At 59.3% G+C, this 17,542-nt stretch overlaps 1 protein-coding gene across 18 annotated transcripts in view; it reads right to left on the bottom strand.

Annotated features, from left to right (window-relative positions):
- DYSF (dysferlin) overlaps positions 1–17,542 on the bottom strand; it is a 168,494-nt gene that overhangs the window by 14,312 nt on the left and 136,640 nt on the right. For 9 of the 18 annotated variants that reach the window (XM_029083182.2, XM_029083178.2, XM_029083175.2 and 6 more), the window contains 9 exons: positions 16,471–16,632; positions 14,267–14,432; positions 13,897–13,970; positions 4,997–5,059; positions 2,444–2,455; positions 1,297–1,395; positions 884–1,012; positions 634–789; positions 126–217 (listed from right to left, as the gene is read on the bottom strand). In XM_029083182.2, the coding sequence (XP_028939015.1) occupies positions 126–217; positions 634–789; positions 884–1,012; positions 1,297–1,395; positions 2,444–2,455; positions 4,997–5,059; positions 13,897–13,970; positions 14,267–14,432; positions 16,471–16,632 (953 nt within the window). The remainder of the gene's footprint in view (positions 1–125; positions 218–633; positions 790–883; positions 1,013–1,296; positions 1,396–2,443; positions 2,456–4,996; positions 5,060–13,896; positions 13,971–14,266; positions 14,433–16,470; positions 16,633–17,542) is intronic. The other 9 variants (XM_029083189.2, XM_029083187.2, XM_029083185.2 and 6 more) reach the window with 2 other exon arrangements.

Here is a 17,542-nt window from a genome sequence, read left to right on the forward strand (position 1 = left end):
CCCACAATCTCTGGCCTGCCCCCATCCTGTGAGGGGCGCAGAGGGGCAGGGGGTGCCGTGGGGCGGGGGGTGCCACGGGGTGGAGGGGTGGGAGGGGGCACGGGCCGGCCTCGGGGGCGACTCACTTTCCGAAGACGGGCTCGAGCGTGCAGGGGATGTAATCGTCCTGGTCGCTGATCGACTTCTTCCCCACGGTGATCTTGATGTAGGGGTCACACTGCGGGATGCGGCCGGACCCTGGCTCAGGTGGGGTCCTGTGCCCTGGACCCTCCCACCCTGTGCCCCTGCTCTGTGCCCTGCCCTTCCCACCAGTCCCGGGGGGAGCAGAGATGGGGGGACCCATCTGGATGGAGTCAAGGGTGGCTTTCCCACGGGTCGGGGGGCTACTGCCGGGGCCCGTTCCTCCTGGATCAGAGAGCCAAGGCCAGAGGCTGCAAGGGATGGCAAACTCACAGCTGGGGACAATCGAGGGGGGCCTGGGAACCCATTTGGGACCTTCCCTCCCCCTGTGGGTTCCTGCCATCCCTTCTCCCCACTGCCCACTCCTGACCCCGCCTCGGACCCACCAGCCCCACCCGCACTCGGCCTTGGATTGCCGCCCGCCCCGTGGAGGCGGGGAGGGGCCGGTCGTACCTTGCCGTTGGGGTCTTTGGGCTGCAGACCGAAGGCCCGGATGACGTACACCCGCACGAGGCACTCCTGTGGGTCCTGGGCAGCCAGCTGCCGGAACTGTCTGGGAGGCGGGGGCACGCCCGGGTCCTCGGGCAGCGGGTAGATCTTGAAGAGACCCTGAGGGCACGTCCGGCGGGTGGGATGATGCAGCTGCTCCCCTGGCGCACCCGGCCCAAGCCCCCATTCGTCCCCCCCCACCACCCTCGCCCACCTTGAACTCCCCGATGACGGACTGGTCGTCCCCCAGCTCCTGGGTCTTGCCGCGGAACAGCCTGAAGGTCTGGCAGAAGTCGGCGAGGCCCTCGAACCCGTCCACGTTCTCCAGCTCTGTGTCGTACACCTGCCACCCGGATGCGGAGTGAGGGGAGGGGGTGCCGTGGGGAGGGGAGGGGGACACGAGCGGCAAGACCGTCTCGGGGCGTGGGGCGGGCAGAGCTGGGGACCCGAGGACCGATATAAATTAGGCAGAAGCCCCACAACCAACGGAAACACTTCCCGGGCCTCCTGGACCCCTTGTTGTGGAGACTGGGAGGCAGCGAGGAGGTGCGGGAGATCGGGGAACGGGGAGGCCTCTGTGGCGGGATCCCTGGAGTCTGTCCTGGTGAGCCCCCTCGCCCCGCCAACCTGCAGGGTGTCGAAATCCTTCTCCAGGTAAAGGCCGCACTTCTCCGTCTCCCCAACTGAGGCGTAGAACTTGCTCCACCAATCAATAAACTCTTCCTCCTGGGGATGGGGAAGTGAGGCTTCAGGGACCAGTCCCCCGCAAACCTGAGCTCCCCTTCTCTCCGGTCACCCGAGGTGAGAGGTGTCCGGTATCCAGGCCCTCTCCCTCCTCCAGCAGGGTGGGCAGACCCCACCCCCCGGCCCTCTCCTCGCTGGTCAGAAGGGGCAGAAAGGGGTACTGGGGAGCCTGGGGGTGGACGGGGGTTTCAGACACACCCGGACCGCGGGGCATTTAAAGAGGCTGCCAGCACCGTGGCCCTGGGACGTCTGGGCAGCGCGGCCCGGAAATGGCCGGGACCACAGCTCCGAGCCAGAAAACGCTCCCCCCACATCTCCCAGGTGGTCCTGGTCCCTCCTCCGTTGGGCTAGGCAATAGTCCAACAGGATGGAGGCTGGTAGGGGTGGAGGCCAGCTGGGGACGGGGACCTGAGGGGGCAGAGGCTGGCTTGGGACAGAGGCCAGCAAGGGTGGATTATTATCATTATTAATTGTTTCTGATTCATGGAGGTTCAAAGGATACATTTTCTCCAGAACGTCCTTTCTTCCGCCATAATCCGTAACTTTTCGAATAGTTCTTCCGTAACCGCCGTTATGGTCTCTAGCCATCTAGCTGATGGTCCGTCTCTCTCACATTTTCCCTGGACTTTTCCTGGCATTAGTGTCTTCTCCAGAGAATTAGTCCTCCTGATGATGTGTCTAAAATATGCTAATCTAAGTCGAGTCGTTTGGCCTTTCGAAGACCGCTTTGGCTTAATTCGCTCCCAAATCCATCTGTTTGTTTGTGGGGAAGTCCGCGGTATTCGCAAAAGCCTTCTCCAAGAGCGAAGGCCGGTGGGAATCGGAGGCTGGCAGGAGTCAGAGGCCGGCAAGGGTCAGAGGTCAGGCCAGCTTTGGGGGAGGGTCCACTGGACCCCGATTGGAGTTTATCAGGGTCTGGCTGCCCGCAACCTGGCTTTCCAGCTCCCACTGACCAGTCTGGCCCGGAGGCAGGGGGCGAGGAAAGCCCGGGAAGGGGCGAGGGAGCCCAGGGCGGCCCTTGGACACTTACCTGCAGGGTCTTCTGCAAGCCCAAGGCAAAGGGTTCATTTGGTTAGATGACTATTAGCCCCTCCCACCCTCACCTCCGCCCCCTCCTCGGGAGCTGCTGCGAATGGGTTAGGGGCACGAGGGTGCGTACAGGCACACGTGTACATACATGCACATACAAGGGCACGCGGACTCGTACACCCCTTGTTTCCTCACACCGGCAGGGCTGCGTGTCCCGCAGCCTCCGGTTTTGTCGGGCTCCGGAGGGGGTCCCCAGGCCCCTCGGGATCTGTCTCTGTGGGGTCTCCGCCACCCCGGGGAGAGGGCGGGGGTCCCCTCCTGACAGAGGGTCTCCAGAAATGCTGTTGCCACAGCAACTAAACCCAGACAATCTCCAGCAGGACTCATCTGCCCCGGATGCATCCTTGTCTGGAACCCGGCCACCCTGCAAGGCCGCAGGCCCGGCCCGAGAGCCGGGCTCTCTTGTCTGCAGGAAGCTCACTTGCCCAGGACATCCAGAGGCCAGGCCGACTCTTGCCTCCGCCCCAGCCTGCCCTGGCTGCCCCCTGCCTCAGTCTTCACGGAGAGCGGGGCCTTTCCTCTCTTGCCGTGGGCATTCCACTGCCCACTCTCTGCTTCTCAGAGGTCTTTTCTCATTTCTTCCAGGCTTCGGGCCTGGGGCTAGGCAGAGGGTACAAGCTAGTCTTCCTCAGAGAATCTAGCGGCTCCGAGGAGAAATTGAACCAATCACTAATCATCTATTAGTCCGTTCCAGAAAAGGCCAGGGCAGCCCAATCCAGTGCAGCCCAGATCCAGCTCCAGTCAGAGCCCGAAGACCCACCGGGCCAGTGGGCTGGATTCTTGGGATAGGTCCCGAGGGTCCGGTTGCCATCTTTATCCCATCCCAACTCGGAGCCCGGCCCACTGATTGGTTTGGGCACCTCAGTGCTCGGGGAGAGGGGCAGGGGACGAGCTGCAGGAATTCTGGCGGAGGAGGAGGGGCCGGGCATGGGGGTCTCAGAGCCGGTGCCAGCTGACGGGCCCAGCTTGGGGATCTGAGATTGGCAGTGACCCCGACTCCCCGTAACAGGATGGACCGTAGAGTACGTGCTGAAATTCTGAACCAGCAAACACGGCAAACAACCAATTACTGCAAATAGTTTGCAGATTTCTGCTGCCATTCCCACCCCCCACCCCCTCGCTCACCCCCCAGGTCCCACGCACTCACCATCGGATGGGAGATTTTACACGCAAACGCACGCACGCATGTCCAATCTCATATATCCGTGTACGATACGTGTGATTGGGAAAGCTTCTTCCCGGAGCTTTCCACCCCAAGTGGGCCCCGGCTCCCCCAGGTAGCCCGGCCCCCTCTCCTCTGTCCCGAACCAGATTCTCCGGTCGTTCCAGTGATCGTGAAAGGCTCACCTCCTCCGGAAAGTCTTCCCGGACCCCTGCCTGACTCCAGCGGCCTGGAGGACTTAGGGACCCTCTTGGAAACGCCCCATCCTGATCCCTGTGTTGGCTTGGGCCTGCGCACTCTGGAGTGAGGGCTGGGGGGGGGCGGGTTGGATGTCCCATGTGGGCCCGGGTCTGGCCTTGGCTCTGCCATGAGCCCTTCAAGGGCAGGACCCAGGTCTCCTCCTCCCCCCGCCTCCCCTTACCCCATGCCTCCCCCAGCAGTCACTTTGAAGGGACCCCCAGGGAAGCCCATCTCAGCCTACGGCCAGAAGGGGTGGGTCCCGACCAGTCTCTCACTGCAGAGAGATGTAGCCTTGGGACCCAGAGCTGACAGTAAGCGGAAGCTTGAGCGTCCAGACTTGGGGAGGGCCCCAAGATGGAGGAGAGACGTGATCCCCTGCAGTTGTCATGCTGACCCACACTGTAGCACCCAACCCATCACCCCCACCAAAAGCCAAGCAAATGCCCTGCAGTCTGCCAGGTCCCCTATCTCCCCCTCCCTTGGGGCAGCAGCTCTGAGCCCCACGCCCTGGACGTGGGGAGATCCAATCCACATCCTCTGCACCCGCTCATCTCCCGGCGCCGGCCCTGGAGGTCTCCGACTCCTTCCTCCCCTCGACCGCACTGGGCCTCCGCTCAGCCGCACGTCCTCGTGGCCCTTGGGGTGGGGTGGGGAAGAGTCCGCAGGATGCGGGGTGCCCGCAGTTGCCGGGGCCCCCGAGACCGACCAGTGGACAGAGCGAGGAAGGGAGCGAGAGAGCGAGGGAAGGAGGGAGGGCAGACCGACAGAGAGGGCCTGGGGCAGGGAAATCGAAAGCCCAGCTTCTGGTCCCAGCTCTGCGGGACTAGCTAGGGACTAACCTAGCCTCTCTGGGCCTCAGTGTTCCAGACGATGGGGAGTATAGAAGCACCCAGGCCTCTCCCAGTCAGGGAGAACAAAGTGCCCGGTCCAGACGGCCGGACCCTCGCTGGCGGCCCAGAATCGCCAGGCACCAGGTGGCCGGAATCGGTTGATGAGCAGCCGAACCTGCGGGAGCCGGGGAGCAGGAGGAACACCGAAGCGCGGAGAAGCGGGAGGCGGGCACCTCTCCGGGGAGGAGGGGACGGTACCTACGTGAAGGTCGAAGCGAGGGGTGGGTGCGTTAATGGCGGCCGGGCTGGACACAGAGTCGGCAAACTACAAATTAAAAGGAGCGCGTTGTTAGGCCCAAGCGTGACGTGACCCGGCCGGGGCAATGCCCACTGGAAAGGGGGAGGGGCCTTCCCGGCTCCGGCCAGAAGTGGGGGCTCCTCGGGGGCTCCCCTGGAGCGATGGGAGTAGCAGAAGTGATAGTAATAGCATTTATTAAGCGCTCACCGGGTGCAGAGCACTGTACTGAGCACTACACGGGTAGGAATTAGACACGGTCCCCGACCCTCCTAAGGCTCACTACCTAAAAGGGTAGGGGGCGCCGGGGTGGGGGCTAATGAAAATCAGACAGTAGAGAACAAATGAGAACCAGGCAGCCGCCTAATGAAAATCAGGCAGCAGCCCTGATGAAAATCAGCCACGGTCTAATGAAAATCAGACAGCTCTGGGGGCGGGGATAATGAAAATTAGGCAGCAGGCCTGATGAAAATCAGGCAACGGGGGGTCTAATCAAAAGCAGGCAGCAGGCCTTACGGAAACCAACAAGGTCCCCGGTGAAAATCAGGAAAGGATGCTAATAAAATCACGTGGCAGTTCTAAAAGGAAATGGATGCTCTTCTTTTCCCCCGCCAACTCTCCCCCTTCCTCATCCCAGCCGGGTTCTTCCTGTTACCTGTTCTTCCTCCCTCTCGGATTGCGAGTCCCGTGTGGGACGGGGTTGTCTGTTCCAAGAAGCCTTCCCTGACTAAACCCTCATCTCCCCTATTCCCCCTCCCCTCTGCGTCCCCGGTGCCCTTGGATCCGCACCCTTTAAGTATTCGATCTTCACCCCACCTCGGCCCCACGGCACTTACGTACCCATCCATGATTTATTTTAATGTCCACCTCCCCCTCTGGGCTGCGCGCAGGGAACAGTACATCGACCAACTCTGATGTTCCCCTAAGCTTCGAGTGCAGCGCTTTGCAAAGGGTAGGCGCTTGGTAAAGACCACCGGTTATCGATTGACTCTGTCCCGTCTAATAATGATATTAATTACGGTATTTGTTGAATGCTCACTAGCGCTGGGGAGATACAGGGTAATCAGGTCGTCCCTCGTGGGGTTCACAGATTTAACCGTGACGAGGTAACTGAGGCACAGAGAAGTTAGCTGGCTTGCCCAGGGTCATCCAGCAGACAGGCGGCGCAGCCGGGATTAGAACCCACGCCCTCTGACTCCCAAGCCCGGGCTCTTTTTAATTAAGCCACGCCGCTTCTCTAATATCCCGTCAGCAAAGAGCTCACTTAGTAAGCACTTAACAAACACAACCGCTATTGTTTTTGAACGGTATTACTAGCATTTCAGTGCATTTACAAGGCACTTGGGAAATAGGAGACAAGGAACTGAAACGTCCTCTGCCCGTGAGGAGCTGACCCCGTAACGCGGGAGGCGGAGACAAAATATTGGCCAATAGAGAAGTCTAGATAGTTGGAGGCAAAATGGAATCAGTGAGGTGCCGCCATATACTTTCACAGGTGCTAGAGGGGCCGACCGGTTTTTATGGGCTAGGGGTGCGGGGGACCAACCGGGGAAAGCTTCTCGGAGGAGGGGGGCTTTCAGGAAGGCTTTGACTGTGGGGAGCAATGTGGTCCGTCCCATTTGGGGGAGGATGAAGGGCGTGCATGCCCTCCATCCTGCCTGCACCCTCGCCCGACCCAGGCGCCACCAGGGGAACCCCAGCCCCCTGGGTCCTCCCCTTCTCCTCCTCTCCCGTGCCCCTCCACGCCACCCCCGTGGCCCCACACTCAACGGAGAAATGGTTAAGTTCCCCGTCGATCTCGGTCGCAGCGAAGCGGTCCCCGCTCCTCCTTGCCCCTGCTCCACCCCCCTACTCCGAATCCACACCTTTTCCCAGCTCTGCTCCCTGCCCCAGTTTCCCCTTCCCCTTCTCGGCCTCCGCCCCGGCTCCTCCTTCCTCAGCTCTACCCCTTGCCCTAGCTTCGCCCCCCCCGCCACCGGGCCTCTCCCCACCTCAATTCCCTTCCCCCGTTGTGCTGGTCCCCCTGCCCAAATTCTGCCCCCCGCCCCGGCTCCCCTGCCCTGGCTCCGCCCCCGACTTCAGCTCCCCTCTTGGCACCGGTTGGGGTCATGGGGGCCAATCACCGTACCGGGGGCGGTCGGGTGGGGTCTGGAGAGGAACTACTGAACTGGTGAACTTCACTACATCCAGCCAGGGTCTGGTGATTTCCACAGACACACCCATATCGGGGTGGGCGCCCAGGCACACGCACACACACACAAACCCCACACACCCCACCCCCCCCATCAATCAGCCTAATCAGGAGCAGGTCAGGGGCGGCTCCGGTCAGAAATCCGGGGCAGGCCACAGGGCCCCCTTCGGCAGACAGAACGGGGTCTGGTTCCAGATGCCGTGGGGCTCTTCCGCATGGGCACCTGGGGCACACAGAAGGGCACACGGAAGGGCGAACGGAAGGGCGAGTCTAACGAGACCCGCAGACCCACGGCGTGGTTCTGCCGGATGGGGTTCTTCGAGGGGAGGGGGTCCCGTGAGTACCCAGGGCCGGAAGGGAAACTTCATGTCGTGCGAGTCTTGACTGAGTTTCTTGTGAAGAGGCTTTTCATATTGAAAATAGGCTGTAGTTGGACTAATATACCTGTGTACGTTTGAGCAAATCTGTCTTTGCAACGGCTATGAAGCGAAACTTTTCTTGTTATCGTGAATAAGTTGATGAATCAGCGGTCCACGCTGGGTCACTGGAGGGACAGTGGGGGATGGAGAGGGGAGAGTCAGGGGTGTTGGGTGGTTTGTGCCGGGTCACTGAAGGGGTAGTCAGGGGTGGAGAGGGGAGAGTCAGAGGTGTGGGCCGGTCCATCCCCGCTCGTGAGGGTGAGCGTGCAGGGTTTCAACCAGCACCTGGTTCTTCCAAGCATCAGGGGCCGCCGTCGGGACCCCTCAGGGTGGCTGGGCTGGGGTTCCTGGGCACATTCTAGGGGAAGTAGTGTGGCCTTGTTGAAAGAGCCCAGGCCCGGGAGCCAGAGGACCCGGGTTCCGATCTTGGCTCCTCCGTGAGGCCGCTGTGTGACCGTGGGCGAGTCACTCAGCTTCTCTGTGCCTCTGTTCCCTCATCAGCAGGACGGGGATTCGCTACCTGTGCTCCCTCCCATTGAGAAAGTGAGCCCCACGTGGGACACGATCATCTTGTATCTACCCCAGTTCGTAGAACGCCGCTTGGCCCGCCGTAAGTGCTTTTAACAAATGCCACAGTGATTGTTCTTAGGGTTATTCTGCTGTTACTGCCACTGTTATTTCCCACGAGGCTGGCAAAGGGCACGTGACTCCCCGATTGGCTGGGAATTGGCCTGGTGGATGCCCGGCGGCTTGGGTGAACACCATCTCCATGGCCCGCCAGCACAGAGAGCCCGAGGGCTTCTCTGTGGTTCCCACGGTCGGGCAGGGCGAGGCAGGTAGCCCCGAATGCAGCCACCAGCAGATCGGACCGGCCACACCTACAACGGGAGAGGGTTCGAGAAACACCAGTCCCGGCTCCCAGAGCACTCTCTGAGGACCCACACTTGCCCTGGGCGGGTTGGGGGAGGAAAATGAATTCTCCATAGCAGAAAAAAACCCTTCTGGAAAATGTGCTGGTCCTGGGCAACCTTGCCCCTTGCCCCGGCTCCAGCCCCGCCCTAGCCCCCACTGGGCGTGACGGGACACTATGTGGCCGTCATTCCCGCCGGAAAGTATGGAGAGGTCACCACCCAGAGTGTTTCTGGGGATGGGGGAGACCCGGGAGGGGCCGGCCCCTCAGTTCATGAGATCCAACGTGAGTCTGTGTCCCCCGCTCTAGACCGTAAACTCGCCGTGGGCAGGAAACGTGTCTATGTTGGATCGTGCTCTCCCAAACGCTTAGTACAGTGCTCTAAGCACTCAATAAAAGCTATTGAACGAGTGAACGAATAATCGAGAAGCAGCACGGATTAGTGGAAAGAGCGCAGTCCCGGTAGTCGGGGGACCACCATTTGTCTGCCGCGCGACGTGGAACAGGGCACTCGACTTCTCAGGGCCTCAGTTTCCTCATCTGTCCTCCCTCCTACCGAGACTGTGAACCCCACGTGGGATAAGGGCTGTGTCCGCCCCGATTATCTTCTGTCTACCCCAGAGCTTAATATGGTGCTTGGCACAGAGTGAAGCGCTTAACAAATATGATTAATATCAGACTTCGTAGAAACCAGGCTGAGGAGACAGACGGCACTGCAACAAAATGGAAAAGGAGCCCTCCGGGGTCCGGGGCCAACAGATCCATCATCTCCAGGCACCCGGGAGGGGGAAGGGCCGGGAGGCGGGCAAGATTTTGGGGGGACCCCCTCGTCTGACTGGCTGCAAGGCCGATGCTGAAGCAATCAACCCTTTCTCCACCAAGAATCAAAACGTCCCGGGGAGTTCCGGGGGGCTGGGGCTCAGATTTTCCTACTCGAGGCCGGGGAGAAACCGCAGGCTGAAGCAGAAGCCCGTCAGCCGCCGCCTCCCCGCTCCGACTAACTCCGAATCCATCCCAGCGGCTCCCAGCGAGGAAGGCTGGCTGAGCTGAGGTCCCCCTCCCCCTGGGGGAGAAGGAGCTGAGAGAGGACGAATAAAAGGGTGACGAGAGTGGAGAAAGCTCACGCGGATAATCCAGTCGTGAACGACACCCACCTCAGTCCCACAGCACTTGGGGATATAACCGCAATTTATTTATTTATATTAACTTCTGTCCTCCCCTCTAGACTGTAAGCTCTTTGTGGGCAGGGATCATGTCTAATTTCTAGACTCTAAGCTCCTTGAGGGGAGGGATCGTGACTACCAACTCTGCTGGACTGGACTCTCCCAACCGCTGAGTAAAATGCTCCGCATAAAGTATGCGCCCAGTAAATACCATTGTCTGATCTCAGCCGGTGTGGTGAGTAAAGATAATAAAAATAGTGGTATTTGCTAAGAGCCTACTAGGTTCCGCGCACCGTACTAAGCGTTGGCGAGGACAGCAACAAATCAGATTGGACCCAGTCTCGCGGGGGGTTCACAGTCTCAGTCTCCATTTTGCAGATGGAGTGACTGAGGCCCAGAGAAGTGAAGGGACTTGCCCAAGGTCACACAGCAGACAAGCGGCAGAGCCGGGATTTGAACCCAGGGCCTTCTGACTCCCGGGCTTCGCCATGCTGCTTCCCTATTAGTAGATCATTAATTAGAATAGAATAGAGAAGCGGCACGGTGTACCGACAGAGCATGGGCCTGGAAGTCAGAAGGTCATGGATTCGAACCCCGGCTCTGCCATTTGTCAGCTGTGTGACCTTGGGCAAGTCTCTTCACTTCTGTGGGTCTCAGTTACCTCATCTGTAACACGGGGGTTGAGACTGTGAGCCCCACGTGGGATAAGGGACTGTATCCAGCCCAATTTGCTTGTATCCATCCCAGTGCTTAAGAACAGTGCCCTGCACATAGTAAGCGCTTAACAAATACCTTAATTATTAGTAGTAATAATGTTGGTATCTGTTAAGCGCTTACTATGTGCAGAGCGCTGTTCTAAGCGCTGGGGTAGATACAGCGTAATCGGGTCATCCCACGTGAGGCTCACAGTCTCAATCCCCATTTTACAGATGAGGGACCTGAGGCACAGAGAAGCGAAGTGACTCGCCCTCAGTCGCCCAGCTGACAAGTGGCGGAGCCGGGATTCGAACCCATGACCTCCGGCTCCCAAGCCCGGGCTCTTTCCACTGAGCCGCGCTGCTTCCCTGGGGATATCAATGTGGGGAGGGGCAGCAGGAGGAAGACAGGATAGGTGGCGAGGGGGGTCGAGATGAAGAGGCGGAAGAGGCAGAAGGATCTGAACCCCCGCGATAGCCCCCTTCCCCGGCACTCCCTGCCCCAATTGCCACAATTGCCCCCCGCAGAGTGCCCAGAGGAGGCAGCGTCCGTCTCCCCCAGTGCCCGTGATCAAGCTCCTCCCCAGTCAAACTGCCCCCTGCCCCCTCCCAGAGAGGCTCAGCTGGGGCGAGCAGGTTGCCTTGATGCTCCCGAGGAACGGGGACGAGGCCGTAGGGCGACCACGGGCAGTCGGACACCAGTTTATCTGTGGGACGGACGATCGGGGGGCCAAGAGGGGTAGGTGGGATCCCCTGGCTGGCGGGGGGCTCGATCGGAGGGGCGGCTTGGCCTAGTGGATCGAGCACAGTCCTGGTTCTCATCCCAGCTCCACCACTTGTCCGCTGAACCACCTTGGGCAAGTCGCTGAACCTCTCGGTGCCTCAGTTCCCTAGGATGTAAAATGGCAACTAGGATTGTGAACCCCATGTGGGAAAGGAACTGCGTCCAACCTGATCAGCTTATATCTACCCCACCGCTTGGTATAGTGCCAGGTAAAGAGTGGAGGCAAAACAAATACCAATTGAAAAAAGCACTCAATCACCTTCCTATCTCACCTCGCTGCTCTCCGACAACCCACCCTGCACATTTCGCTACTCTCTGTACCTTGATCTCATCTATCTCGCAACACCCCCCCCCCCTCGCCCTGCTTCTGGCCTGGAATGCCCTCCCTCTTCATATCCGACATACGATCACTCTCCCCCCACTTCAAAGCCTCACTGAAGATGCATCTCCTCCAAGAAACCTTCCCTGAGTCCCCATTTCCTCTCTGTCCACTCCCTTCTGCGTCACCCTTATTCGCTCCCTCAATTCACGCCCACCTCAGTCCCGCAGCACTTGGGGATATAACCGTAATTTATTTGTTTATATCAACTTCTGTCCTCCCCTCTAGACTGTAAGCCCTCTGTGGGCAGGGATCACGTCTACCAACTCTGCAGAACCGTTTGGGAGAGGACAGTGTAACAGACAGTTAAGTGCTCGATAAAATCCAGTTGATTGATCGACTGATACAAGTCAGGGAACTAGGGAGGGAAGATACTGGCCATCTGGGACCACACAGTGGGGCAAGGCAAATCTGTAAGTGTGTGCACAGGGGGGTCGGTGTGAATCTGTGTGCTGGGCGTGCACGGGTGTGTCCATCGCTGCGCACGGACGTGGGAATCTGTGTGTGCGTGAATGTACGCAGACGTGGACAAGTATACATTCGAGCACGTGCATTTGTGGGCCTATATGTATGCGTTTGTGTTTATGAGTATGCACGTGTGCATTAATGGGTGCATGAATGCGCACATGTGTGTATATAAGTGTGTGCCTGAACAGGTATACGTGCCAGGGGGGCCCATTTATAAGGCTGCTTGGGGCAGATACCGTCCTCCTCCAGGACTGGACCCGACACCAGAAGTGGGGGGCTCCATCCAGATGATTCTCCCGGAGGCCAGTGGGAGCCCCCGGCCAGACTGCGGGAACCAAGGGACCCGAGAGCCCGAGCTCCATCCGGTCCCCGGAAAAGCCATCAAATCCAGGCCCCTGCTCCGAGGGCTGACGTTTGCTCTCTCTCTCTCACTATCCAAACTGTTCCCCAGGCCCAGAGTGGGGAAGCCAAATGGAAAAAAAACTAGTCCTGATCCTGTAGAGATGTAAACCCCCTCCCCGGGCACTAGGTTTAGGAAACCCCCAGACCCCTGGAGGGCCCGAGCGAATGGACCTGGGATGGGGCATGGCGGGAGAGGGGAGACAAGCCGGGACTAGGTAATAATAATGATTGTGATATTTGTTCATTCATTTATTCAATCATAATAATAATGTTGGCATTTGTTAAGCGCTCACTATGTGCAGAGCGCTGTTCTAAGCGCTGGGGGAGATGCAGGGTAAGCAGGTTGTCCCACGTGAGGCTCACAGTTAATCCCCATTTTACAGATGAGGTAACTGAGGCACAGAGAAGTGAAGTGACTCGCCCACAGTCACACAGCTGCCAAGTGGCAGAGCCGGGAGTCGAACTCATGACCTCTGACTCCGAAGCCCAGGCTCTTAGAGAAGCAGCGTGGCGCAGTGGAAAGAGCACGGGCTTTGGAGTCAGGGCTCATGAGTTCGAATCCCAGCTCTGCCACTTGTCGGCTGTGTGACTGTGGGCAAGTCACTTAACTTCTCTGTGCCTCAGTTCCCTCATCTGTAAAATGGGGATTAAGACTGTGAGCCCCACGTGGGACAACCCGATTCCCCTATGTCTACCCCAGCGCTTAGAACAGTGCTCGGCACATAGTAAGCGCTTAACAAATACCAACATTATTATTATTATTATTATTACTGAGCCACGCCGCTTGAGTGCTTACTATTGGCAAAGCACCATACTAAGCGCTTGGGAGCGTACAATACAACCACAAACAGACACACTCCTGCCCACGACGAGCTCACAGTCCAGCCCTTGCTACGTGCCAGGCACAGTGCTAAACACTGGGGTGGATACAAGCACGTCGGGTCGGACATAGTCCCTGTCCCATGGGGGGCTCACAGTCTCAGATAAGGTAACTGAGGCCCAGAGAAGTGAAGTGACTTGCCTAAGGTCTCACAGCAGACGAGTGGTGGGGCCGGGAGTAGAACCCATGACCTTCTGACTCCCAGGCCCGTGCTCACTCCGCTACGCTACGCTGCTTCTCCGGGTGAGACCCAGGCAGACGGGACGGGCGCTGCCGAGGTTTTGGACAAACAGGTCTGGTTTTAGACCCGGGCCCGACTGCCCATCCGTCACCCTGATTGACGAGCGGCACGGATGGCCCCGAAGGGGAACCCGGGAGGGCGCGGGGGAAGGACAGGGCGGCCCCCGCCCTCCGAGCAGAGAGCAGTCCCCGGTCCCGCCTCTCCCCAGGCCGCCGTCCGGGGGGCAGACGGGCCGATGGACAGCCGGCCGTCACGCCGAGGGCCGCCCCGGAGAGCCTCCCCGGGTCTCCCGCCGGGCACGCGCGGGACCGAGGCCGGATGGCCGCCCCTCCTACCTGGACGGGAAGCAACGGCTCCTTGTCGTCAATGTCGATCAGCACCTCGTCGCGGGGCGTCAGGCTCACCTCGTCTGGGGGGGGCGGGAGACCCGGCCCATCAGAGGGGTCGCCAACCCGAGCCTGAGGGCCGAGCCCCGTCCTCCCGCCGGAAGCTCGCTCTCTCCTCCCCACCTGCCTCACCGCCGGCATCCCGTGGCCACGCAGCCCGTCGCAGCTGACGATCCCAAGGCTCCCTCCTCCAAGAAGCCTTCCCAGATTGGGCCCGTCCAGCTCCATGGCCGCCTCCCTCCTTGGCGCCCTCCCTCATCGTCCGGTTCCACGCACCTCCCCCCGCCCCCAACTAGGCCTGGAGCTCCCCTCTCAGTACCGGGGGCTCGTCCGGACGACGAGACGTCCTCCCGCGATGGGTCGCACAGGAACGGCTCCAGGGACCAGACCGTGCACTGCCCCACCACCGGCCGGCGGCCGAACTGGCGGTTGTCGATGACCTTGATGACGATGGGTGGGCAGTACAGCTCCTCCTTTGGCAGGCGCTGTGGGCAGGGGGCAGTGAGCCACAATCGCGGAGGGGCGAGGGCAGGGGGTGGAGAGCAGAGGCTGAGGAGGGGCGGAGGCGGGGAGGGTATTCGTTCCTTCGGTCGGTTGTATTTACCGAGCGCTTACTGTGCGCAGAGCACTCCACCGAGTGCTTGGGAGAGTACGGTAGAACGATAGATGGACACGTTCCCTGCCCACGGCGAGCTTACGGTCTAGAGACAAGCTTACAGTCCAGAGGGGGACGTGAGCCGCGGCCAAGGACAGGCAGGTGGGAGGAGGGCAGGGGGTGGTGAGCCGGGGGTCCGGTCCCCTCTGGCTTCCCCTCGGGCTAGCGCCCGGCGCCAACCTGAGAACTGCTGCCCTCTTCTTGGTCTGCATCAGCTCCACCCCCAGAACTAGTGAGAGGCAGGATGGAGTAGTGGATAGAACAAGGGCCTACGAGCCAGAAGGTCATGAGTTCTGATCCCAGCTCTGTCACTTGTCTGTTCTGTGACCGTGGCCAAGTCTCTTCACTTCTCGGGGCCTCAGTTACCTCATCTGTAAAATGGGGATTGAGGCTGTGAGCCCCACGTGGGTCGGGGACTGTGTATCACCCGGTTTACCCGTATCTACCCACTCTTCTCCCACGCCCTTCTGCGCTGCTCTTACTCGCTCCTTCATTCATCCTCCATCCCTCCCAACGCCACAGCACATATGTATATATCCGTATATATCTGTAATTTATTTATTTAGCTATTCATTTATATTAAAGTCCATCTCCCCCTCTAGACTGTGAGCTCACTGTGGGCGGGAATGACTGATATTGTACTCTCCCAAGAGCTTAGTACAGTTCTTTGCATACAGTAAGAGCTACATAAATACGACTGAATTTACCCCGGTGCTTAGAACAGTGTTTGGCACATAGTAAACATTTAACAAGTACCATAATTATTATCATTAGCGCCAACCCCCACAAGCTTCCCTCACGTCCCGCAGGGCCTCGACAACGGCCGTCAGTTCACGGTGGGCCTGACCTATTTTGGGGAAATACAATATATCATCGGCTTCTCTGGTTTTGTTCATTCATTCGTTCATTCGATAGTATTTACTGAGGGCTTAACGTGTGCAGAGCACTGTACTAAGCGCTTGGAAAGTATAATAAAAAAATAAAGAGAGACAATCCCTGCCCACAATGGGCTCATAGTCAAGAGGAGGGGAGACAGACATCAATACAAGTAAACAAGAATCAATATAAATAAGTAGAATTATAGATATATACATATATACGTAAGTGCAGCGGGGTTGGGAGGGGGGGGAAGAGCAAAGGGAGCGAGTCAAGGTGACTCGGAAGGGAGTGGGAGCTGAAGAAAAGTGGGGCATAGTGGAGCTTGGAAGACGGGCACCTTCGGTAGGGCTTTGAATGAGCGGGAGGGTGATTGTTTGGCGGATTTGAGGATTTGGGCCGTGAACGGCGTTCCAGGCCGGAGGTAGGATGTGGTCGGCGGTGAGACAGGTGAGATCGAGGCACGGTGAAAATGTTAGCACCAGAGGATCGGAGTGTGCAGGCTGGGATGTAGAAAAGGAGAAGGGAGGTGAGGTAGGAGGGGCAAGGTGATGTAGAGCTTCAAAGCCAATAGTGAAGAGTTTTTGTTTGATACGGAGGTGGATAGGCCTGGAGATTTTTTGAGGAGGGGGTCACACGCCCTGAACGTTCCTATAGAAGGATAATCCGGGCAGCAGAGTGAAGTATGGACCGAAGTGGGGAGAGGCAGGAGGTTGGGCGGTCCTTTCTGACCTCCCTTTCTGACTAGTCTAGTCTAGTCGACCCTCATGGAACCAGACTCCCATCGTGGCAAGTGGGGGCAGCCACGGATGGGGAGACGGGGGGGGTCCTTGCCCCCACCAAAACATCCAGGGACCGGTCCGGACATCTCCCTCCAAGGTGGGCTCCTGGGCCGTGAACCGGGTAGGCCTCAGCTCTGAGGCCATGGGGAAGGGTGTGGAGACGGGTCCCAGGCGGAGCCCTCCCTCCAGCCCTCCCCCAACGCCTCTCACCACTTCCATGAAGAGCAGGCAGATGGAGAAGTTGGGGTTCTTCTTGACGTTCTTGATGACGCACGACTGGACGGCCTGCCCGCCGCACTCCACCACCAGGCTGGGCGACGTCACGCTGGCCATCTGGTAACTCTTCAGGTTGCGCAGGCCCCAGGCCAGGATCTGTGGAAACACCAGGGTGAGGCGGGGGTGAGGAACTGGGCCTGGGTTGTGGGATTGTAGGAGTGGCCGGAGGGCTTGGAGGCGGGGCCTTGGTGGGTGGGGGTGGGGAACAGAGCCTGTGAAGGGTGGGTGGGGAATTGGGAATTGTAAGCGGTGGGGAGGGCTGCGGGCTGGAGGAAACGGGCATCGGAGAAGGGTCTGGGTCGCGGGGAGTTGCAGGGAGACTGGATGAGGGGCCATTCCGGGGGCTCATCTTGCCCAGACACAAGCCCTGCCCTCATAAGACCAGCAACCCCCAGCGTGACAACACTTCGGCTCAGCCCCATGGCTCAGCCAGCTCAGCACTCTGGCTCTGATGGGGGCACGGGACACTTGGAGAAACCACGTGTTGGTTGCCTTCCTGGACACCCCCACTCATGGTTCAGGATGAACCGCCAACACCGCTGACTGTCCCCTTTCCATTCTTGAGTGTCCTTCCAGCGACCCAGTATGGACCATCTAACACACCTGAGTCTTCCTCCAGTGACCCAGCCCGGACCATCAACTTCCCTGACTCTCCCATCCCCATCCCGGACCATCCCTCCAGTGGCCCAGCACTGACCACTCGACTACCTACGGATTTGTCCAATCCCTCTGGACCCACCGTTGTCTCTGACTGACCAGTCGCCTTGGGGAACCGGTTGCCTTGGGGAATGGAGTCCCCAGGCTCGTTAGTGTCCGTTCCGAGGGGGAGGTGGGGCGGTACCCCCACCAACCACCCCGACCCCCCATGACATTGCTGAACGGACTTGAGTGTTCCTCGGCGGGGCTGAAAAGACCCCAGATGGCAGCTCTTTGCCCCGCCCCATCTTTATTGATATCTATTTCTAGTAACATCTGTCTCCCCACCTCTAGACTGTGAGTTCGTTGC

The sequence above is a fragment of the Ornithorhynchus anatinus genome, chromosome 18, assembly GCF_004115215.2.
Source record: "Ornithorhynchus anatinus isolate Pmale09 chromosome 18, mOrnAna1.pri.v4, whole genome shotgun sequence".
Classification (NCBI taxonomy): Eukaryota; Metazoa; Chordata; class Mammalia; order Monotremata; family Ornithorhynchidae; genus Ornithorhynchus; species Ornithorhynchus anatinus.